This window comes from Chiloscyllium plagiosum, unplaced genomic scaffold, assembly GCF_037043375.1.
Source record: "Chiloscyllium plagiosum isolate Xiang-an unplaced genomic scaffold, Cpla_swu_hap1 HiC_scaffold_10, whole genome shotgun sequence".
Taxonomy (NCBI): Eukaryota; Metazoa; Chordata; class Chondrichthyes; order Orectolobiformes; family Hemiscylliidae; genus Chiloscyllium; species Chiloscyllium plagiosum.
In genome coordinates this window covers 49,668,960-49,693,573 of record NW_028270148.1, presented here as the reverse complement: position 1 = coordinate 49,693,573, position 24,614 = coordinate 49,668,960, and the positions used below count along the sequence as shown (strand labels likewise).

Below are 24,614 nucleotides of genomic sequence, written 5' to 3'. Positions count from 1 at the left end.
TGACCATTAGCCACTCTTGCAGTTTATGAAACAGGGCAGCTAATTTGCACACATCAAGGAGTCACAGGTTGACTGACATTGTAGCAGTGTGAATGTAATTCAAGATGCAAATCCATTAAAAAATTGCAGAGAAAATCCTAGTCTGTCAAGCCACTTCTAGCAATGTCCCAGTCAGGTACTGCATAAACATTCTATTGATACATCTTATTGGAAGGGGGGATGTTTGGAAATCTTTGTGCAGCCTTTCAGGGCAATGATCTGAGCTCCAGGGGAATGTGGTAATGGCTGAGGCTCCCTAATTCCAGTTCTAATGAGATCCACCTACTATAATTTTAATTCATTTCATTTTTCCAAAAGGCAATAACTCAATAACAATAAGAACAGAATGTTGGAGAAACTCAGCAAACCAGGCATAATCTGAGGAGAAAGAGTTAATGCTTTGTACAATATAATGCTTTAGAACGAAAGGGAACTAGAAAATAATGGTTTTGTTTTTGCTGTTGACAAAGTGGGAGGAAGAGCAAGTGGAACAAAGGGTGAAGGTGCCAAGAGCCAAAGGTATAGGGAATGCTAGTGGTACAGAGGAGTGACAAAGCAGCAGAGTAGGTGTTAATTGCCAGGAGTAATACTAGAAAAACTACTGAAAACAAACCCTTGTATATTGGACACGAGGAGAGGATTGGAGAAGGAGTATAAAAATGAAGAAATGAGTTCATGGTCTGAAGTTGTGGAACTCAATGTTGATTGAGTCCTGAAGTCCATAAAGTATCCAAATGGAATATGAGGTGCTGAACCTTGACTTTCTGAAACACTTCAGCGCACGAGGTCTTGGTCATTTTTGGTTTAGGCATTTATTAGCTTTCAGGGTACAACAATGAGTCAACAAAGTTCAAACCATGAACACCTTCATTTTGATTGTATCCCCCGTTTCCTGCAACACCCCCCACCACCACCACACAGACGCAAGCTCTGCTGTTGACATGGTGTTTTCTCAACGGAGCTGACCTATTTTCTGTCATTGTTTTGGTTCTGCTGGAAATGGTGGTTAGTTATGCATTGAAGATTGATAGTATGCCAGATGAGAACATGTGGCACCTAATTGTGTTTCTGGAATGGGTGGGAATAAAGTACTGAAAAATGGTATGAATGTGGGTCTTGTCAACTATGCTGGTGTTCAAACCTTTCTCACTCGTCTCTTCATCTTCTCTGTTAGGATAATGTTATCTTCCCTATTAATGTCTCCAATGTGTCTTCCTTATCTTAAGTTTTGTTCAGTGTATGAAGTATTAATTGTGATTTATTCAATAAAATGCTTGGTAATTAAACAGTTTTTTTACTTCAACAATCAATAAAACTGCCTATGGACGTGAACTATGTATTGTGCCCTTTTGAAGTGAAATCCATAGATAAGACTTTAATTTTTGAGAAAGAACTGGTGGCAGTTGGAGTGCTAGTCAATTGGCCTGCTTTTTACTTAGTGTCAAGCTTCTTACTTAGGACTCGAACAGGAATTGGGCATTATTCCATATGATGTAGACATTTAGGGGAGTAATGAAATTAGTTACTTACACAAGAATATCCATTCTGTAGCCTGTTGTTGTAACCACAGAATTTCCATGGTTAGTGAAAATTTCTAGTCTGCTAACCCCTACGATGTTGTTGATGCAGGATTCATCCTTGGTCATAGAGTCATAGCGATACCTCTTATGCTCACATCCAAATCATTTATGTAAATGACAAAAAGTAGAGGTCCCAGCACCGATCCTTGTGGCACTCCACTGGTCACAGGCCTCCAGTCTGAAAAACAACCCTCCACCACCACCCTCTGTCTTCTACCTTTTGAGGCAGTTCTGTATCCAAATGGCTAGTTCTCCCTGTATTCCATGAGATCTAACCTTGCTAATCAGTCTCCCATGGGGAACCTTGTCGAACGCCTTACTGAAGTCCATATCGATCACATCTACTGCTCTGCTTGGTAATGCCATTGAATATAAAGTAAGGTGTTAGATTCATTGCAAATTATCACAGCAATGCCTGTTTGATTAGCTTCACATTGAGTAGTTTAATTATTCACTCCCTCCACCAGTGGTGCATAAGCGTGTATCAACATGATGCATTGCAGTAATTCTGTAAAGCTCCTTCAACCACACTTCTCGCATGTTGCAGGCACATGGGTGTGCCATCACCTGTAAGTTTTCCAAATTACGAAGTTGCAGTTCATGATCCTACTCTAATTAGAGTTTTAGAAATTAAACTTTAACTCTGGAAATGGGATAAAACAAATGAAACATCCCGAGGTCTCTTACACTTGAATGATCAGAGTCACAATACTTAGAGGTTAGCAGCTGGCAAGGTGGGAACAACTTTGGAAATAAAGCATTTGTAAATTCTGAAAGACTGAAACCTATTTACTTTATTAGATCAAAGAAGAAATTGTGGAATGCATTACCTAAAATCAAATTAAGAATAGCTCAGTGAAGGTTATGCTATCATAGTGATGGTTCGAGCTGAAGGTTCTTTGGTTTCAAATTATCTGTGGTTAAGTGAGCAAGTAATTTCACTTTGGAGTTGGGAGACTGTAGCTCACGTTATGAGTGCAGGCAGTTGGGACTTAGATGTCCCAGTTAGTGGTGCTTCACTGCCAAGGGGAAAGGTTAGGACCAAGGTGGTTTTGTACTAGAATATAAACAAAGATGGCAGTTTTGCTTGTTTTAATGATAAAAGTTTATTAACACCAGAAATTGATTGACAAGGGAGAAACAAAAACCCACACTATTCTTTTATAACACACATCCAAAGATTTTAAACAGTAAAAATGATCCATACAGAAGCAATTATCTGATACAGTTTCCAACTGTTGTTGCAATTCCAAGACCACCCAGTACTGCTCTCTAGCAGGATCCAGCCAGCTCATTTGTGAGAGATTTTGCTGTTTGTTTCAAGCCCATTGAAGTGTTAAATTTCAAATCATCTGCTGGACCTATAAATATCACATTCTTAACTATTATGCTCCTGACTTTGATTCCATCCAGTGATATCCTATCTTTCCAGCTTCAATTCATTTTTTTTTCTCTTAAGCTTCACAAAAACTATTGTTCTATCGATTGTATCTCAATGCTCAGGCCTGCGATTAAGAATAACTTATTCCAAGATATTTTCATAACTTTAAAGTCTTTATAAATGCTGCTTAGCACGTTATCAAATGTTTTCTCATCACTCCAGAGCTTAATACATGCTTCTTATTGAACAACTCCCTATCACAGTCTGACCGATTGACTCTGACTCTGCAAAGTTCTCCCCCGACCCCTCGAGCTAGTTCCCCAGGAAAACTATACAACTTATGCTTGATTGGAATTATGGATATTATAGTATTTTCCCCCTCAAAAACACAACTACAAGCACACGTCCAACATACAACTCCCAGAAGTCAAATTCACAGTAAATGAAGTATGTGTATATATACCCATTCCATCGGACCTGGCTTGAAACTATATACCCTTCGTTTACTGCAACTGGGACAAAATCCTAATAAACCCTCGATCCAATCTCACCATGTAGGCACTTATACAACAGAGGTCAACAATTCAAGGTCATTCATCATATCTCTAGGGCAATTAAGGAGGATCTGCAGTAAATGGCATTACTGTTGATATCTGCATTCTATCACCAAATAAGCTTTTGCATAAAATGCAGTGTGTCTGCTAAGTGTAAAGGTAGCTTTTCCATCTCCACAAAGACTGGTAGCTGGTCAGAAAGCCTCAAAACAAATCTCAGGGAGAATAATAAATTCTTTGAATTTGTATTCTGAAAAGGTGATACCCGAATTTTAAAATGGACAGACCACAAAAGAAAACATCATTTTTATGTTCAATTTATCAAACAATTCAGGAACTTATATTTTGGCCAAGTCACCCACTACACATCTAAACTCTAGTGGAAACAAGTCTATTCAAAATAATATAATCCACTCTTGGTGGGTCTTAATCTAGTACCCCTCTCAACTGCTTCCAAATAAGGAGATCAAAATAGCACATGGTATTCGAGGCGTAGTCTCACCAATAGTCTGAATAACAGAAGCATAGCATCTTTTTATCTTCCTTTCCTTTTGTACTAAATATTATTTCATAAGCCTTCTGAATGGTGTGCTGTTTCTGCAAACTAATGTTCTGTGACCTGTGCTGTAGAATACCTAAATCCCTCTGCACCACAGTCATTTCCTGTTTAAGTAATATTATTTTTATTCTTGCCAATGTAAACAACTTTGCATTTTCCCATGTCTTACTCCTCCTGCCAGATTTCTGCTGAGGAGTACGACATGGACTCCACTTACACTTCTCATTGCCAAGGAAAGGCTGCCAGCGTCATCAAAGACCTCTCCCACCCTGCTAATGTGTTCCATCAGGCTGAAGGTACAGAAGCTTGAACTAACACACCAACAGGTTCAAGAACAATTTCTGCCATGCCCTTATTAGATTAACAAATAACTTCAAATAACATTGATCTGTTAATGTTGATTGCTTTGTGCACTTCCTGTGCAGTGTAATCTGCATGCCTCATTGTCTAAGCATCCCATGCTCTGTATGTCCTTACAATGATCTATCTGTCTGTACTGCTAGCAAACAAAGCTTTTCATTGTATTTATGTACATATGACTACAATAAATCAAGCAATACAGATCAAGGAGGAATTAGGGATGGACAATAAATGCTGGCCCAGTCAGCAACAACCATACCTAAAAAACACTTTTTAAAAAATAATCTACCTCCTCGTTAACATTTTAGTAATTCTTTGTTGTCAGTGTTTCTTACAAATAATTTTTAACATTCACCGCCTGGAGAACAGTAACAGGATGTAATCAGCAAGGTGTTTTCTTGCTCTTGTATAATCTGATACCGTAAAATATTGTGGATCTAGAGTCCATTTTGATGTTCCCAGAGACTCCCACCAGGACCTACTCAGGAATGGTGAAGGAGGAGTCTTGTATATTCAAACCTATAAATCTGACAGTATCACTGTGGTGTTTAATTAGTTTGAGGAAGATTTCCAAACTTTGGCGCAGGATGTCTTTTGTAGAAATATCTTGATTCGATGTGCCAGTGCCTAGTTGTCTGTTAGGTTTTATTCGATAAATGGCTGGTTTGCTAGGCCACTTAGAGTCATAGAGATGTACAGCATGGAAACAGACCCTTCGGTCCAACCCCTCCATGCTGACCAGATATCCCAACCCAATCTAGTCCCACCTGCCAGCACCTGGCCCTTATCTCTCCAAACCCTTCCTATTCATATACCCATCCAAATGCCTCTTAAATGTTGCAATTGTACCAGCCTCCACCACTTCCTCTGGCAGGTCATTCCATACACAAACCACCCTCTGTGTGAAAAGGTTGCCCCATAGGTCTCTTTTATATCTTTCCCCTCTCACCCTAAACCTATGCCCTCTAGTTCTGGACTCCCTGACCCCAGGGAAAAGACTTTGTCTATTTACCCTATCCGTGCCCCTCATAATTTTGTAAACCACTATAAGGTCAGCCTCTGACCCTCCAGGGAAAACAACCCTAGCCTCTTCAGCCTCTCCCTATAGCTCAAATCCTCTAACCCTGGCAACATCCTTGTACAAAGTTAAAAATCACACAACACCAGGTTATAGTCTAACAGGTTTAATTGGAAGTACACTAGCTTTCGGAGCTAGTGATTTTTAACTTTGTACACCCCAGTTCAATACTGGCATCTCCAAATCATAACATCCTTGTAAATCTTTTCTGAACCCTTTCAAGTTTCACAACATCTTTCCGATAGGAAGGAGACCAGAATTGCATGCAATATTCCAACAGTGGCCTAACCAATGTCCTGTACAGCCGCAACATGACCTCCCAACTCTTGTACTCCATACTCTGACCAATAAAGGAAAGCATACCAAACGCTGCCTTCACTATTCTATTTACCTGCGACTGCACTTTCAAGGAACTATAAACCTGATTTCCAAGGTCTCTTTGTTCAGCAACACTCCCTCGGACCTTACTATTAAATGTATAAGTCCTGCTAAGATTTGCTTTCCCAAAATGCAGCACCTCTCATTTATCTGAATTAAACTCCATCTGCCACTTCTCAGCCCATTGGCCCATCTGGTCAAGATCCTGTTGTAATCTGAGGTAACCCTCTTCACTGTTCACTACACCTCCAATTTTGGTGTCATCTGCAAACTTACTAACTGTACCTCTTATGCTCACATCCAAATCATTTATGTAAATAACAAAAAGTAGAGGACCCAGCACCGATCCTTGTGGCACTCCACTGGTCACAGGCCTCCAGTCTGAAAAACAACCCTCCACCACCACCCTCTGTCTTCTACCTTTGAGCACTTCAAAGCAGTGTGAAGAAATACCCATATTACTGGGGATCTGAAGTAATGTATAGACCATGTAAAGGCTGCATATTTCCTTCCCTAACCGCCATTAGTGAGCCAGATGGGTGTTTACAATAACTTAGTAATGTGATGACCACCATTTCTGAAATTAGTTTTAATGCCAGATTTACTTTATTAGTTGAGTATAAATTCCCTAGCTCCCATGGTAAGAATTGTTAACATGTCCCTCAATCACAAGTCCAGGCCTTGGGATAACTAGTCCTGTAACTTTAAACAATAAGCTGCCATATCCACATTTGATGCATAAAATGATCTTAGTGATATCCGACTGTGGATATGGTAGCCTTCTCCATATCCATCTCTCTCTGTCATCCAACCACTCTTATTCTTTTCCACCTTATTTGTTCCTCCTACCTCTTCTAGCCCCAAAAATCAAATGACACCAAAGAACAAAATTGTTTATGGTGAAGACAAGAACAATGCAGCTCTATGTGGTTACTATAAGTAAACTTTTGGGCCACTAGTAATTTTAACCTGCAACCTCAGAAGACTAAGTAACCAGCAATAACCTCTTCGGATTGGTGAGCCCTATAAATCCAATGTCTGAAGGCTCCTATTGGCAAAAGGATTTGCTGTCCCAGTTTGTCACTTCATGGGTAAATTTTCAGGACAACCCAATTTTCCAACTAAACAATCATAGAATCATTTTTTAAAGTACTATAATGATTGTTTATATTAATGTTGGTCTGTGCCTATGCTATCCTGACAATCTGGTCCAATATGCCATACTAAAGGCATCTTGTCTATAAGCAATTTAATTTCTAGGCCTGCAAATTTAAATATGCAAACTAAACATTTGTTGAAATACTGAATTTTGCACAGAAGTATGTACCAAACTGAACAGATTTGACACTTCAGATGTATTTTGTTTAAGACACTTAGACATAATTACAAAAAAAAAACTGATGGACAAAACACACTGCTTTAGAAATTATTTTGAATACCTGCATTTTATCTTTTGTTTTCACTCTGAGGTGCTTATAGCCATATTCTGAGCTTTCGACTGCCCATATATTCACTGTTACTCTTGATATTGCTTTTAGAAAACAGAGTTACTAATACAATTGAAAAGACTCTGAAATAATCACAGTTTAAACCTAAGTAATATGGACAATGCCATTCCCTATTTGCAGAAGTAGACTTTTTAACAAATTGCCATAATTATTGAAGCTGCATTAATTGACAAGTCAATCCATAACTTAGTTATCTTTATAATCATTTTATAACTATTTATCCTATTTATCATTTGGAAGGTTTGTATCAGATTTGAACATTAAATATCAACAATTCCAAGAACCATTCTCCACTTTTAGAATGCCTTTCATTCATGTTCATATGCTTTGCTCAGAGGTGGATATTTAGTTAATTAGCATGCTCATTTATCAAACAGTTAACTAATGAACAGTCCAATATGGCCTTTTGTTTTTACTGATTAGGAACAACACCTCATGACTGTCAAACATCATCATATTTCTGCACTTTCCAAAGTTTGGGGTCATTAATAGTCCCCACATTTGATATTCCAAAGTCCATCTTATTCATCAGTAATTAAGTATGTAGATTGATAGCTTTATAACCATTTGAACTGGGTACCTTTGAATCGACAAGTCAGTTACAGCTTTGTCACATGATCAGCAGTGAAAGGACTGTCCAATTGTGTGAAAACAATGGCCCACATTGAATGTAGAATACGCTTTTTTTCCCCCCACAAGTACGTGGAGCAAACGGACTTAACATGATCCTGTCTATTGAGCATGTGTTACTACCAATAATCTGTTGAGAGTGCTTCGGAGTGAGAACAGGTAACTTTAAGTTGCAACATCGCTTGGCAAAATAGCATTAGACCTCTAACTCTACCTGCATATATAATTACCTCCCTTTCTTTTGGTGAGCTTTCCAGAAACTGGCTGAATTATGAGTCGGAGGTTTATCACTGACTCATATAATGTTGGCCCAATGTTAAGCTGACTTCTTTATGATCTTTTTATCTTCTCAGAAAATTTACCTCATTCTCTTTCAAATACTGCACTTTTTTGTGTTGTAGATTGACTGTAGGCTTTGAAGTACACTGATGAAATTTGTAAGTGCAAACCCACACAAAGTAATGAAATCTATATATTGTCTGGTTAAATACTTTTCTCATTTCAGAAACCTGGTGCAGCATAAGTGTGCATTGTTTAAGTTCTTTTTTAAAATATCTTGGTTCCAATAATTGCATGAGTATACTGTTTCATTTAAATTTCAGTCTATAGGGAGTTAACAATACCCATGGCTCTCATTACAAATTATTCATATACAGCACTTGTCAGATTGCTTTTGTTGCTCATGTTGCTTGCTCATCAACATCCTCCTTATGGGCATGGGGTGACCTGATTTTCTTTATAAACTAGTAACACCCTGAGAGTTTTCTCACATGATGAGGCCATTGTTCTCCATTCTAATTTAATGCAAAAAGTTCCAAAACTAAACCTCAAAAACATGTACCTGTATACTGATTATCAGTTATTAAGTGTGATTTACATGTTCTGAGACTCACACCATGTTCATATTTCACAGTTAGACTGTAGACCTGACAAGCTAAACTACAACAATTCCTCTTAGGAAATAAAAGCATAACATCACAGAATCCAGTAGCTACTTTGTTTTAAAAGATTTGTTTTGTGTTAATCACTTGGGAATAAAGCCTGAATATGTTTCAGTTAATTTGTATACAGCACATGAAGAGTCAGCAAGTTTTTGAAGATAAAATATAAATGCAGTAGTCACCACTGACAGTATGATGTACAATTGTGTGGGTAATTCTTCACATTAATAAAGGAACCCACCCAAAATTTTACCCCTTCAATTTGTTGAGCATTTTAGTATCTTAAAATGAGAAATTTTGACTTGTTAGCATAAGTGTCTCACAAACAAGCTGCGTTAATAAGGTTCAATCAATGTTGCTTTTCTTATGGCAAGATGAATTAAAAGATATAAGTGACTAGATGATAAATAGTGAGATATTATCAAAGAGGTTCTCTGTTCTGTTTTCATTTCATTTTCCTTACTGTTCACTGTTTCTAAAACCCCACCATAAAGAGGATCACACAGTTGTTGGTGCTAAAACCGAGCACTGCTGTGTCTGAACATAGGTACTCCTCTAATAAGACAACGAACTCCAGATGCTTAAGATCTGAAACAATAGCAGAAATTGCTGGAAAAAAACTCAGCAGGCCTATCAGCATCTGTGGAGAAAAAGCGAAGTCTTTGTTCGAGTCTGGTAAGCCTTCATTAGAACGCTCTAGGTAGTTCCTATTGTTTGCAACTTCAAATTGAAAAATAGCATGTACAATTTGAATGAAAGTGTTCACGGTGCCATATGAATAAAACTTTCTCGGTCCCTGTTCCATTGGCAAGGCCTGGAAGTTGGGGGTGATGATAGGTGCAATGCCTGCAATTTTCTTTCCATAAATATCAGTGGAAAATTGCTAACAAGGCAATTGTGATTTACCAGGAAGCATACTGCTTTCAAGGATCAGACAATCTGACACTGTCTTTAATAAAGGATTATGTCATTTGTACCTGCTCTTAGAAATAAGACTTCATGGAATGTGCAAACATCTAACAGAGCTGTTGACAGTTTGTACAATGAGTAATTTGTTTATATATCATGGTTTGAATTTGGAAAATATATGAACTTTAAGTACTTGTATTAATATCTTGTCAGAAAGTATGAATATACTTCAGACAAGATTGAATAAATACATTCAACATCAGTTGCTACTAACATAGGGCCCTCTGCTGGACAGTAGATTTATCACATTATGAACTGTGACTTTGAAAAGTTCTCCAGAATGAAAGTTATGTAAACGCAACCCAAATGAAAATGCAAAAGGATTCTCATAATGGTGACCAGCAACTAAATATCTTTGACTTACTAAATATACATCACTAACTCATTTATTTATGAACATGTTTTGAAACCTAGAAATAAATATGCTTCAAAAAGTAAAATAAAAACAAAATAGTATAAAAACTGTGACTTTTCCACTCTCTCTGTAGTTCCAAAGAAATTCCATGTGAACTCTGTTTCTCCCTCCACAGCTGCTGCCAGATCTGTTGAGCTTCTCCAGCACTTTCAGCTTTGTGAAAATTCTTGTTACAGCTGAGTGTCTGTGAATATTGTGTGCTCCTTTGTAACTGAACTAAAACCTTTAATTGACTCAAATAGTTCTTCATCATCTGGGTACTGGAAAAGAAATAAAATCACATTAGATAAGCATTATCCATTTACAACAACTATAAATTCTTGTACATGTGCTTAGTCAAATTATATGGATAGTCTAGTTTCATTGAATTCAATCATGTAATTACACAGTATTTTCTCTATTCAGACATTGATTACTGTGCAAATACATAAATATACAGCATAAAAACAGGCCATTCAGCCCAAACTGTCCATACAAGCATTAATGCTTCTTCCAAGTCTCCTTGCATCTTTCCTTAATGAAATTTATCATAGTAACCCTTTATTCCTTTGCTCCCCATATACCTGTCTTGCTTTTCCTTAAATTTATCTACACTATTCATTCAACTGTCCCCTTGGGGAGCAATGTCCGTGATGTCAGCACTTTATAGATAAAGAAATTTATTCTGAATTCCCTTTTGGAGTTCTTAAAGATCTCATGTGTTTGGCCTCTTGTCATGCGCTACCCCGACTAGGAAACATTTTCAAATTTGACTATTCTTAGATTTCATGATGAATTTGCTGAATTAGTAAGGTTTTCATCTTTTTATATGTACTTAATCACTTCTCGTATAATCATGATTTATATTGGATTCCAGATTAATCAAATTCAACTCTGAAATGCGACTAAATCAATGATTACTTTACGAAAAAGAGTGAAACTGATTAATGACTAATGCAAACGAAACCAAAAACAAACTTTCAGCCACTTTTATAGCATTCCAATTTTCTTTTCTACTGACTTGGATGGAAAAGTGAACTGGGCTCAATGATAAAAGATGGGATGCTGATTCCCTGTTATCCCAACATGCAGTGATGGCTCTGACCAATATTATCCCCTAAGCTTTTTATAAATTTCAACACCATACATGTTCATGACTTAATTACCATTCCACTGTCACGACCATGTCCAAGAGAGTCCCAAACTGAGTCTTCAATGAGGGATTTTCTGTCATGGGTATCAATTAGCTGACTGACACTGCGGTGCAGAGAAGTCTGAGAACAGGCGTCACTTAGCTGACTCTGGCTTGGCACACAAAGCACTGAGATGTTGGAATTACTGATTTGAGCTCCACGTTCTGTGATTTTTGTGTCAGTTAGTCCCTTAAAATCAAAACAATGAATAATTATGATTACTAATTCCTGATACCATTTACTAATGCCACACTGATTGAAGAGCCGCATGCACAGCTCAAAACTGGAGCAAAGCTGAACACAAACTTATTTCCAATACACCAAACCCTTCACACATTTATAGCAGTGTTAGATAATAAATAGCACACCAGTTTATCATATTTGTTATTAATTAATGCCTGGTTATTTTTAAGGGTTCATTACAAAGAATGGTAAATAATATGAAGTGTAACCACTTGTAATTTACTAATTTGTTGAATAAAATTGTTGGTCACCTTTCTAACGGCTTATCAAATTTATGTACTTTCAAAAAGCATTTAGGTTTAGAAAATGCCTTTGGCACCCAGTGGCTGTTACCCTCTGGCATTGCCAAACTGTCTCTTCCCAAGGGATAAAGCAGCACAATATTCATGGCTGACAATAGTGATGGCACTGTATGCTGCCCGAATTGCTTTGCTCTTCCAGCACCACTGATCCAGAATTATTAGGTAGGAGGTCACTTTGTTAGCCACCTCGGACACTTCATTCACAGAACTCCAATAGAATGTGTGAGAAAGAGGTGAAGGCAGAGGACCTGAAGGCATTGTTGACTGTTAATACCATTCGTAGTACTACATCTATACCACATACTAGCTGTACGTATCCTTCCTGCAGATAGCACAGCTGTGTTACTGCTTTCCACATATATTTGCCTCGAATTATAGCTTTGGTATAATCCAGTGGCAGAAAACTGGCTGCTGTGAAGCATAACCAGCCTGGTACCCTTCAGTTGCTCCTTGATTAAAGGATAATTAAAGAATAATTTCACTTGGTTAATCTGTTGAATCAATGTAGTAGACATTTCCAAAATACTGGGCCAAATTGCTTGGGACCATGCATTCTGAGCAATTGGCAGTGATTTGACGAAGAGATTAAGAGTCAACAAAATCACAATTTCAACACACAGCAAGATATCTTTGTATATAAGTATTTTATTTCACTTTGTAAGAAAACACCAACCTCTAGAAATCATGAGTACTGCAATCCATTTCATGTGGAGCAGTTTATTATTATGGAGTCAACTCTAGCAAATAGTGTGGGCAAATAATTATACCATTGGAACCTAATTTACCTATCGTAATTCATAAACTACTCATCCCAAATGAAACAGCAGGAAAATTAAGTTAGACATTAAGATGGCAGAGATATGGTGTAATAGATTAGTATAAATGTTTACAGCCAACCTATACTGGTTACACATAGGTGTAACCAAGCAGAAAGTTTGCTTCATGTTTATTCCGTTATAAAAACTGAACTTGTGTGAAGGCAGGCACAAGTGTGATACAGGGAAGTATGCATGCCAAGCAAAACATTTCTAAATCAGATATTTAAAAATACAATGGAAGACATTTTTTGCTGTTCAGACAGATCTTAGAGGCTGTGAAATTAAATCCAGGATTTCAACACTCTTGCTTTTCGATCAGGTAACTATGATATTAGTTTATGTTTCAATTTACCACTATTACCACCTGTTATTGCTTTTTCATTGATTTGCTATGCTGCTGTCAGGTTTTAAATATCCGTGGTAAATTCAAAGATTAGCTGATTTGCTTTTCGATGGTCAAAGGTCCCATTTGCCTCCTTCAAGTACCACCTTCCTACAGCCATGGGAGAACTTTTATACACTTGAACTGACTTTCTTTGCTTTATTAGGTGTATGAGTCTGAAGTGGTTAACACGAAGGTGGTGAGTCACTGACTTAAATACTTACGTTGAGGGTCGGTGCCCTCCATTTTTGTTTCAGCAGCAGGAAGAGCGGGAGCGTTGACCGGGGGCTGATGGGAAGGTGAGTCACTGATTTAAATACTTACCTCGTGAATAGGCAGAGTGCACGCTGAGCAGGAGCGGACACGGGACTGCTGAATAGTTAGGTAATATATTAGGGTGGTTGTGTTATCCAAAACACTATTCAGGTAGTGTCTCCCACCCATCCTCCTCCTTTAACCAAAAAAAAAGTTCTGTATGCCGGATTGGTAAGAAAACTAGATTTTAAAAAAATCTTTATTTTTCTACAGTCTATTTGGGAATTTAGTATAGTGGGAATGGAGGTGAGGGTAGTTGATTGTTCCTCCTGCAGAATGTGGGAGGTAACAGTCACCACTAGTGTCCCTGCTGACTGCATCTGTGGGAAGTGCATTCAACTCCAGCTCCTCAAAAACCGCATTAGGGAACTGGAGCTGGATGACCTTTGGATCATTTGGGAGGTGGAAGGGGTTATAGAGAGGAATTACAGGGAGGTAGTCTCACCTCAGGTACAAGAAAAAGGCAGATGGGATGGAAAGCGAACTGGCAGGCAATGCAGGGAATCCCTGTGGCCGTTCCCCTCAACAGCAAGTATTCCGTTTTGGATGCTGTTGGGGGGTGGGGGGGGTGGACGACTTACCAAGGGTAAGCCATGGGGTACAAATCTCTGGCACAGAGTATGTCCCTGTTGTTCAGAAGGGAAGGGGGAGATGAGCAGAGCATTGGTCACTTGGGGCTCCATAGTTAGGGGGACAGATAGGAGGTTCTGTGGGAATGAGAGATACTCAACGGTTGGTGTGTTGCCTCTCAGGTGCAAGGGTTCGTGATGTCTCGGATCATACTTTCAGGATCCTTGAGGGGGAGCAACCCCAAGTCGTGGTCCATATAGGCACAAACGACATAGATAGGAAAAGGGATGGGAATTTAAGGCAGAAATTCAGGGAGCTAGGGTGGAAACTTAGAGCTAGAACAAACAGAGTTGTTATCTCTGGTTTGTTGCCCATGCCACATGCTAGCGAGGTGAAGAATAGGGAGAGAGAGGAGTTGAACATGTGGCTATTGGGATGGTGCAGGAAGGAGGGTTTCGGATACATGGATAATTGAGGCTCATTCTGGGGTAGATGGGACCTCAACAAACAGGATGGTCTTCACCTGAACCAGAGGGGTACCAATATCCTGTGGGGGGGGGGAATTTGCTAATGCTCTTTGGGAGGGTTCAAACTAACTCAGCAGAGGGATGGGAACCTAAGTTGTAGTTCCAGTGTCGGGGAGGTTTAGAGTAGTGAGGTCAGAAATGAGGTTTCAAGGTAACAAGAGTTCACTGGCAGGCAGGAAGGTAGTTTGAATTGTGTCTACTTCAACTCCAGGGGCATCTGAAATAAAGTAGGTGAACTTACAGCATGGGTTGGTCCCTGGGACTTCACTGTTGTGGCCATTTCGGAGACATGGGTTGAGCAGGGACAGGAATGGTTGTTGCAGGTTCTGGAAATGAGATGTTTCAGTAAGAACAGAGAAGATGGTATAAGAGGGGGAGGTGTGGAATTGTTAGTCAAGGACAGCATAACTGTCGCAAAAAGGAAGTTTGAGGACTCATCTACTGAAGTTAAAAACAGGAAAGGAGAGATCACCCTGTTGGGAATTTTCCATAGGCCTCCAAAATAGTTCCAGAGATAAAGAGGAAAGGATAGCAAATATGATGCTGGATAGGAGTGAGAGGAATAGGGTAGTTGTTATGGGGCACGCTAACTTTCCAAATATTGACTGGAAATACTATAGTTTGAGTACTTTAGATGAGTCAGTTTTGTCCAATGTGTGTGGGATGGTTTCCTGACACAGTATGTTCACAGGCCAACAAGGGACGAGGCCACATTGGATTTGGTACTGGGTAATGAACCAGGCCCGGTGTTAGGTTTGGAGGTAGGTGAGCACTTTGGTGATAGTGACCACTATTCGGTTAGGTTTACTTTACTGATGAAAAAAGATAGGTATATAACACAGGGCAGGAGTTATTGCTGGGGGAAAGGCAATTACAATGCGATTAGGCAAGATTTGGGATGCTTGGGATAGGGAAGGAAACTGCAGGGGATGGGCATAACTGAAGTTGGAGCTTATTCAAGGAACAGCTGCTGTGTGTCCTTGCTAAGTATGTACCTGTCAGGCAGGGAGAAAGTGTCAAGCGAAGGAGTTGTGCTTTACTAAGAAGTTGAATCTCTTGTTAAGAGGAAGAAGGCGGCTTATGTTAGGATGAGGCAGGAAGGCTCAGTTACAGAGTTACAAGTTAGCCAGGAAAGACCTGAAGAGAGAGCTAAGAAGAGACAGGAAGGCAAATTAGAAATTATTGGCAGATAGGATCAAGGAAAACCCTAAAGCTGTAGATCAGGAATAAAAGAATAACTAGAGAAAGAATAGGGCCAGTCAAGGATAGTAGTGGGAAGTTGTGTGTGGAGTCCGAGGAGTTAGGGAAAGTGCTAAATGAATATTTTTCCTCAGTATTCACACTAGAAAAAATACAATGTAGTCGAGGAGAATACAGAGATACAGGTTACTAGAGGTTCACCAATAGGAGGTGTTAGCAATTCTGGAACATGTGAAAATAGGTAAGTCCCCTGGGCCAGATGGGATTTATCCTAGGATTCTCTGGGAAGCCAGGGAGGAGATTGCAGAGCCCTTGGCTTTGATCTTTATGTCTTCATTGACTACAGGAATGGTGCCTGAAGATGGGAGGATAGCAAATGTTGCTCCTTTGTTCAAGAAGGGAAGTAGAGATAACCCTGGTATTCATAGATCAGTGAACCTTACTTCAGTTGTGGATAAAGTGTTGAAAAAGATTACAAGAAATAGGATTTATAATCATCTAGAGAGGAATAAGTTGATTAGGGATACCCAATACAGTTTTGTGAAGGGTAGGTCGTGCCTCACAAACCTTATGGAGTTCTTTGAGATGGTGACCAAACAGATAGATGAGGGTAAAGCAGTTGATGTGGTGTATATGGATTTCAGTAAGGTGTTTGGCAAGGTTCCCACAGTAGGTTATTGCATAAAATATGGAGGCATGGGATTTAGGATGATTTAATGGTTTGGATCAGAAATTGGTGAGCTGAAAGAAGACAGGGTGGTGGTTGATGGGAAATGTTCATCCTGGAGTTGAGTTACTAGTGGAGTACATTAAGGACCTGTTTTGGGGCCATTGCTGTTTGTCATTTTTATCAATGACCTAGATGAGGGTGTAGAAGGAAGGTTAGTAAATTTGTGAATGACACTAAGGTCGGTGGAGTTGTGTATAGTGCTGACGGATGTTGCAGGTTACACAGGGACATAGATAAGCTGCAGAGCTGGGCTGAGAGGTGGCAAATGGAGTTTAATGTGCAAATGTATGAGGTGATTCACTTTGGAAGGTGCAACATGAATATAGAGTACTGGGTTAATAATAAGATTCTTGGTAGTGTAGAAGAGCAGAGAGATCTCAGTGTTCATGTAAATAGATCCCTGTAAGTTGCCATCCAGGTTGTTAAGAATGCATATGGTGTGTTAGGTTTTATTGGTAGAAGGATTGAGTTTCAGAGCCACAAGTCATGCTGCAGCTGTACAAAACTCTGGTCCAGCCGCACTTGGAATATTGTGTATAGTTCTGGTCATCGCATCATAGGAAGGATGTGGAAGCTTTGGAAATTTACTAGGATGTTGCCTGGTATGGAGGGAAGGTCTTATGAGGAAAGGCTGATGGACTTGAGGCCGTTTTCGTTAGAGAGAAGAAGGTTGAGAGGCGACTTAATTAAACATGTAAGATAATCAGAGGATCAAATAGGGTGGACAGTGAGAGTTTATTTCCTCAGATAGTGATGACTAGCACGAGGGGACATAGCTATAAATTGAAGGGTGATAGATATAGGACAGATGTCAGAGGTAGTTTCTTTACTCCGAGAGTAGGAGGGGCATGGAAAGCACTGCCTACAACACAAGTAGACTCACCAGTTTAAGGGCATTTCAATGGTCATTGGATAAACATATGGATGATAATGGAATAGTGTACGTTTGATGGACTTCAGATTGGTTCCACAGGTCGGCGCAACATCAAGGGCTGAAGGGCCTGTACTGCGCTGTAATGTCCTATGTTCTAAGTGCCTTTAGCACCGTACACAATGATGGCATCATACAGACTTGGTAGGAGAGCAGCTTAAGATCTCCAAGGAGTAAAACCTACCATCTGGCCCTTTCTTACTGTTTCTGTAGCAATGTCCATCACATTAATGTAACTTATACTATTGTTGTTATCATGTAATAAACCTTATCTTAGTTAAGACAAGAGCCTCTTGTCATTCGGCTAGTAAAGTGTTTTCGTCTACCACATTGGACCATACAGATTCTATAGATCCCAAAGAGGAAATATGTAGGTACCAGCAAATCTACCAGATAACTCAAAGAACATGATGAGCAGTGGTGAGAATTCATCTTAAAACATTCTTGGATGTCAGTCTTGAGTCAGCGCCCGTACTGATATCCCTGAGTTCAAGGGTTGCACGTTCAAATCCAACCCGAAATGAGCACAAAATCCAAAGTGACACCAAGGACACCTTTCTTCACTAAGATAGAAGGGACAGCACATGGTGCAATTGAGAGCAGCAAGGTTCAATGGGACATAGATGGATTACAGGGGTGGACTGTATTAAGGCAGGCAGAGTGCATTGTGGGCAGGTGTGATGGTATTGACTTTTGATCCGAGGTAAATACATCCATCTGTTTTCTTAATGATGACAAACTAGGGACATTAGAGGAGCAAGGATAGTTGGAGCTTTCAGTAAGGAGGTAGTCATTTTCCTGAAATGCGAAGGTATTAAACATAATGAAATGAGGGTATGAACATGGAGTTGGAAATCCTGACCAGACTTCAGCTAATTCAATGGTGAAGCTTCATGACTGATTGGCCAAATCTTGTTCTTATGTTCTTTGTGTTGAAAGTATTTAAAATAAAGAAGTTATAAATAAGTAGCTTGTATCACAAGATACACTTCTTTAAATGGTAGGGTTGGAATGTTTAAACTTCAATTGGGAAGACCTACAGGGTCATGATTACCTCTGACAGTACAGAACACCCTTGCTACTATACTGCAGTATCTACCCAGGTTATGGGCTGGAACCTTACAGAGTCAGGAGGGCTGTACTGATCTTTCAAGCAGTGGCTTAGAGCTGACCAGAGGTTCTATCCCTTTTTCTGATGGGTCCATTTTTGCTGGTACAGGAAAAGGAAGAGGGCATGACCTAAATAAGAGAGACTTGAATTCAACCAAGCTTTTTGAGTACGGTGCTGCGTTCAAACATACTTCATTTTTGCTATAGCAAGGACCTTAACCAGTACCACTTATGAATTTATGAAATTATAAAGGCTCATGCTGTGGTCAAGGTCTGTAGTATTGTGAATCTATTACTGAATCCTCAACCCTTTAAAAACTAGAAAAAAAAGACTACTGGTGTCAGCAAAAGTTGAAATAAACCCGTTCTAACAGTTACAACAGCTCTTTGCTGACATTACCCCAACATGGACCTTATTAATCCGTGGCTGCTTTCCACCATCTATAATTATCCCAGCAAGTGTGTTATACATTCACAGTTTTATTGATATCTCAAAGATACTATTAAAGAATTAGTTATCTTTGATGTAGGGTTATGAATAAACCTCACACCCCTACCTCCACAACCGAGATGTAAGTGGCAAGACGGGAAATACCTCAACTTGTGCTCATCATGTCAGAAGTAAAAATGTGGCTCTGTATGACCAAGTGTGTGGGGTAGAAACTGAACCCACTCTAGTTACTCCAGATAAGAATATTAGCAGGAGTAGACCATAAGCTTGTGACACCATTCAATACAACCACTGAGTTGAGGCTGCAACATAGATATTAAAGTGGGACTGAGTAACATCACATTCTTTAATTGATTAATACTTTATAAAAGATACTGACTTCAAATCACACTCTTGATCCAATACAAGATCCACATGAGTGTGATGCTTCATTGTAGTAATTACAATGACGTATCATATTTCCACAACGATATATCATGTGATTTTAAAGACCACTATCTTGTTTAGTAACTATTTATCAAGTCTAATTTTTGCTTGTGGAAGAAAAATAAATAATGACTTATGCATTAGACAATGGGGAATATACTTTGGTCAACCTAATCTTGGATTTGTAAATGATCAAAAATAGCAAACACTTTCCCACAGTGACAATGCTTCATTCATAACATTACCAAGGGTGTAAACTTTGCACTCACTGCATTCAAGACAAAATCATGCAACTTCAGGTAATCAGTGTCAAAGAAACATTGCATTGCATTATCCACACTGCAGAACACAACTCTTCGGCATACCTCAAAACACATAGTATAACTCTTAAGGGTAACAGAACTTGAAGCATCAGACGGTGCTGCAATACCATCAAACTGAGGGGAGAAGAAGAGTTTAATAACTACATTAGATTCAGATATAACAAGACCTCAGTTAGGAGGAGCCTGAACGGGGTAAATAGATCATATCTGTTCCCATTGGTGGATACGGTGAGAACTGGAAGGTAATAATTTACCATAAATAGCAGAAAAAAAAACCCAAAGGATGACGAGAAGAAAAATATTTTAACACTGAATGATTAGTATCTGGAATGCACTACTTCATATATGGTGCAGGCAAATTTAATTGTGGCTTTAAAAATAGAATTGAGTAATTAGTTGAACAGAAACAAATTCCAGGGCTGCGAAGCAAAGGCAGGGGTATGTGATTAGTTCAGTTGCTTTTGCAGAGAGCTGCCATGGACATAATGGGCGGAATAACTTCCTTCTGTGCTGTAAAGTAAAATAGAGGGTACAGCTGCAAAAGGGTGGGGGGGTGAGGTGATACAATAGGGAGGCATGAGTGATTACAAACAGAGCTGGTTGTGTATAGTTAGAACCTTGTCTACTGTAAACAGTTGAACGGACATACCGCTTGATATGAAGTTTGAGGCATATAGCCTACATAGCTAGCATCATAGTGACACTGAAATTCATATACCAAATTGCTTATTTTGTGTAATAGACAGAATGCCACTTTGGGTTGAAGGCAATATCCTGTTCGAGTTGAAAACACTCAGGTTGATATTGCATTGAGACAACTTACCCTTCTTGGTAGACTGGGCACTTTTCAGGACTGAAACATGCCTTAGGCCCTGTCATAACTTTACACAATGTATAGTGAGGAACTTTAAGCACAGTCTCCAATATTAGATGTGATTCTGCAATTCAACAGCATTTGCTGAAAAATCCAAAAAGTAATAGAAAATATACTGGCAATCAATTTATGATTATCAGTCAGCCTCACGGTGTGGTGCACTTGTATAAATGGAAAGATGCATATGTTAATACATGGGTCCTATTCTTTGCAGCTAAGAATATGAACAGGCACTATGGGTTTCAAATTAGCAAAACAGGCAATAGCTAGTTTCTCATACACTCTTCAGGGCAATGCTTTGACCAGAGTCAACCTGCCTTGTTTAAATTTAAACAAAAAAGTGGAACTTAACTGTCAATCATCATCTAATTGATGCATTTGTCATGACATCTTTATGAATTGTTTGGTAAGTGAACTTTATCAGCACACTCCTCTTTGTTATTAAAGAAAAAGATGACAAGCTTATGGCAAATATTTATGATTCTGATAAAAATGGGTAGTCCGCTGAAGTGAATTTTCTCAAAGTCTCCCCCAGTCTGCTACCAAAACTTTAGGTGTGAGGCAAGAAGGTTTTTTACTTTATTGAGTGGGAATTCTGTTGGATTTTGCTGAAGTAATAGCTGAAGAATAAGAGAAGCTCTGAGCAAATTTACCTCCGTTATCTGAAAAGGAGATTTACATCAAACTTTTCTTTGGGTCCTGTGAACACTCTAAATGCTGTTTGTTGCATAATCGTACACTATTGATTTATGTTGAATTGGACTTGCTTTTTGAAAATTCACTCATGGAATTCGGTGTCACTAGCTGGGCCAACATTTGTTGGCCAGCCTTAATTGCTCTGGAGAAAGTGATGGTGAGCTGCCTTCTTGAACTGCTGCAGTCCATTTGCTGTAGCTACTTCTACAATGCTGTTGGGAAGGAAATTCCAGGATCTTGACCCAATGACACTGAAGGAATGGTGATTTACAAGTCGGATTGGCAGGTGTCTTGAAAGGGAACTTTGCAGCTGATGATGCTCTTGTGTTTATGCTGCCCTTGTCCTTAGATGATAGTGGTTGTGGGTTTGGAAGGTATTGTCTAAGAAGCCTCAGTGAATTTCTGCAGTGCAGCTCCTGAGTGTCAGTGGTGAAGGGAGTTATGTTTGTCTGTCAAATATGCTGCTTTGTCCTGAATTGTGTCAAGCTTCCCGAGTGTTACTGGACCTGAACTCAACCAGACAATGGAGTGTGTTCCTTCACATTCTTGTAACTTGTGCATGTTGGATATAATTTGTACCTGACAATAACAGAAGACTTTCAAAAACTTACCATGAAGGATTCATTAGGCAGATTAGTCCTCTTCTGTAGTGGAATTAAAGGAGGCCTCTCTCGTTTGAATGGTTGTTTAGTTATTGCCCTTTGCAGTAGGATAGCCAAGAATATAGCCAGAAACAGCAATCCAAGGACTGCCATTATTGTAATGAACCACAATTCATTGTAAAACAGTGTGTTTGATTGTGGTACTCCTGTTTTCTCCTCAACAGTGGGTATTGTAGAACCTTTAAAACAAGTAGAAGACATGAAGACATTTGATTTCCAAAAATAATTAAAACCTTCTCAGGGCTAGACTTAATGCAGCCCATCACAGCAGAAACATGAAGGCTCTGTCCATTCAATGACAGGAGATCCCCTTGTCAGCCTCTTGAAGAGGGTGGAACTTCCTCTGATTAAGTTGGAGTGTACAAGGGATGCAGCATGGGATTCCTGGCCACCACAGCATGTTGTCAATTAAGTACCACATCAGGGTTTTAACAGAAGCTGGAGAGATTTTCTATGCCCGCAGCAGGTTGCTCAGTAATTCCTGTTAGATTTGCCAGAAGCTTCCTGGGTGGGATGGTGTGGGGAAGGTGCCTCATTATTAGATATTCTATGCATTGATAAGGGAAGGGATTTTAAAGTCCTCTTGCTAATCCAGCTCCTGCCATGCCCACTCCACCAGCACCATCCCACCCTCACTCACCTTTGACCTGGGGTCTAAAAATGTGCCCGGGCACCTGGTGGGTACAAATCCAACAGCAGCCACCACTCCCAATGCCACTGGTGGTGACAAGGAGATGACGCTGGTAACACTGTCTATTCCCAGCAGATGAGCTTTTAATCACTTTGGTCCTCAGTTGCGAGTGGAGGACAATTAAATACCTGAAGGACAGTCAATTCCATTGGTCCTCTTCCACTGAAGTGACAGGGCCTTCCTTTGATTCTCTGAATGGGCAGAGAGACAGTGGTTGGCCCTACAATTTCCAGCCCTTGGCTATTTTTCAGGGTTGTGAGTTTGAAAAAAAATGATTTGCATACATGTATTTAAGTTTTGTATTTCTTTTTGAGAAACCTTTGAAAGAAAACTAAAGCTTCCTTATTATATGTGGTAACTTGTGTATAGAATTAACATTTATATTATTGAACTCAAAGTTATTTGCATAGCTTCTTCTATATGACTCCACTGTTGAAGTTTCATGCTGGTAGATGTTAGAGGTAACATGATTATGGATAAGATTGATGTAATAGACGTGTCCCGCATTACTCCTATGGTCTGCCTTTCTCCAATCGGGATTAAAAGGGACAATTTTCATGTTATTAACAGCTCCCAACTTTGAGAGGTACTTCAATAATGTGTCCATCACAGATCTTGCTGTGATTATTTTTTAATCTTACCTCTTGCATCCAAACACGCCATTTTAAGGAAATGTTTACTTGAGTCCTCCCTCACACTTTTCATACATGGACAAGCCACATGAGGTCAGAGCAAATTCTGACACGTAATTACACTTTTATACATGCTCACAAATGATTCTATTAGTTTTATGAAACTTTATTACTTGTTAAATTGGAGGGCACTTTCTACAGGATGGGACTTAAATACCAGGCATCACATTGCTGCGGTATGCATGGACTCTGATCAGACTGGGAACCAATTGAAAAACATGTTAAATTAGAGTGAACAATACTAAATATGACTCATGTTACTGGTTTACTCATACTTGATTATGGTAATAATTGACAGTGGTTGATATATTATTTTCTTGCAAGCCTTTTGTTTATTTTTTGATTTAATTTACATGACTGCAGCTAATTTTTAAAATTTACATTTCCACTGAGGAGGTTAAAGGAATCAAATTTATACAAGTGATTTAAAACAAAGCAAATATGCAAAATGCTTACCCACACGTGTTGCTGTGTTATATTTGATAGTGGGAGTACTTGCGCTTCCCATATCTGTTGTACATATAACTTGAAATAGAAAAGCTATAACAAATAAAAAAAATAATTCCAGTTACGTCAATATTTTAGATTTTTACCACAATAGCAAAAATTTTCATTGTCAGTATTGTTGTGCAAACATCAATTACTAAGTAGAAAGATACAGATGCATTGCTACAAGCAATAGGATTGTATTAAAGTGTCAGGCCTACTGACTGTAGACAGAGCAACATGTTTCCCTTTCCTCATGGAAGCCAATCAGGCAGTGGTGAGGCCAGCAGTAGGTCTTTTTGCTCAAATCAGGACCCTGGGAGCAAAGGTTCCATCTGTCAAGAGCTGCTGGCCAATCAGAGTCCAGCTGATCTTTCATTCAACAGTGCTTCTGGAGAGGCTGTCATTAATGTCAGATTGACAGATAGCAGAGTTCCAGTATCAAGGAGTATTCCAGGCCAAAGGCAAGTAATGTCAGAGAGTGTTTTAGGGATGGGGCTCACAGAGAGAGGTGCATATATGAGTTGGGAGCAAAGCCAGAGAGGTGGCTTTTAGCATCCCTCTTCTTTCCCATTGATGAATCCGTTGATCCAGCACTCCTGCTGGGAGCTGGCTGCACAA

At 39.3% G+C, this 24,614-nt stretch overlaps 1 protein-coding gene across 1 annotated transcript; it reads right to left on the bottom strand.

The window, feature by feature from the left end:
- Window positions 1-5,485: 5,485 nt before the first annotated feature.
- LOC122552819 (usherin) lies at window positions 5,486-24,047 on the bottom strand. Its single transcript, XM_043695805.2, has 4 exons — window positions 23,964-24,047; window positions 22,074-22,303; window positions 11,538-11,753; window positions 5,486-10,652 (listed from the first exon to the last, which is right to left on the bottom strand). The coding sequence occupies exons 1-4, from the start codon at window positions 24,013-24,015 to the stop codon at window positions 10,563-10,565; spliced, it is 588 nt and encodes a 195-aa protein (XP_043551740.2). The 5' UTR covers window positions 24,016-24,047; the 3' UTR covers window positions 5,486-10,562.
- Window positions 24,048-24,614: the final 567 nt, after the last annotated feature.

Coding starts and splice junctions, on each gene's coding strand:
- LOC122552819 (XM_043695805.2), bottom strand. CDS start 24,015: ATGGGAAGCGCAAGTACTCCCACTATCAAATATAACACAGCAACACGT. Junction 22,304..23,963: donor TAACACAGCAACACGTGTGG/GTAAGCATTTTG, acceptor CTTGTTTTAAAG/GTTCTACAATACCCACTGTT. Junction 11,754..22,073: donor TGCCTAATGAATCCTTCATG/GTAAGTTTTTGA, acceptor TTTGATTTTAAG/GGACTAACTGACACAAAAAT.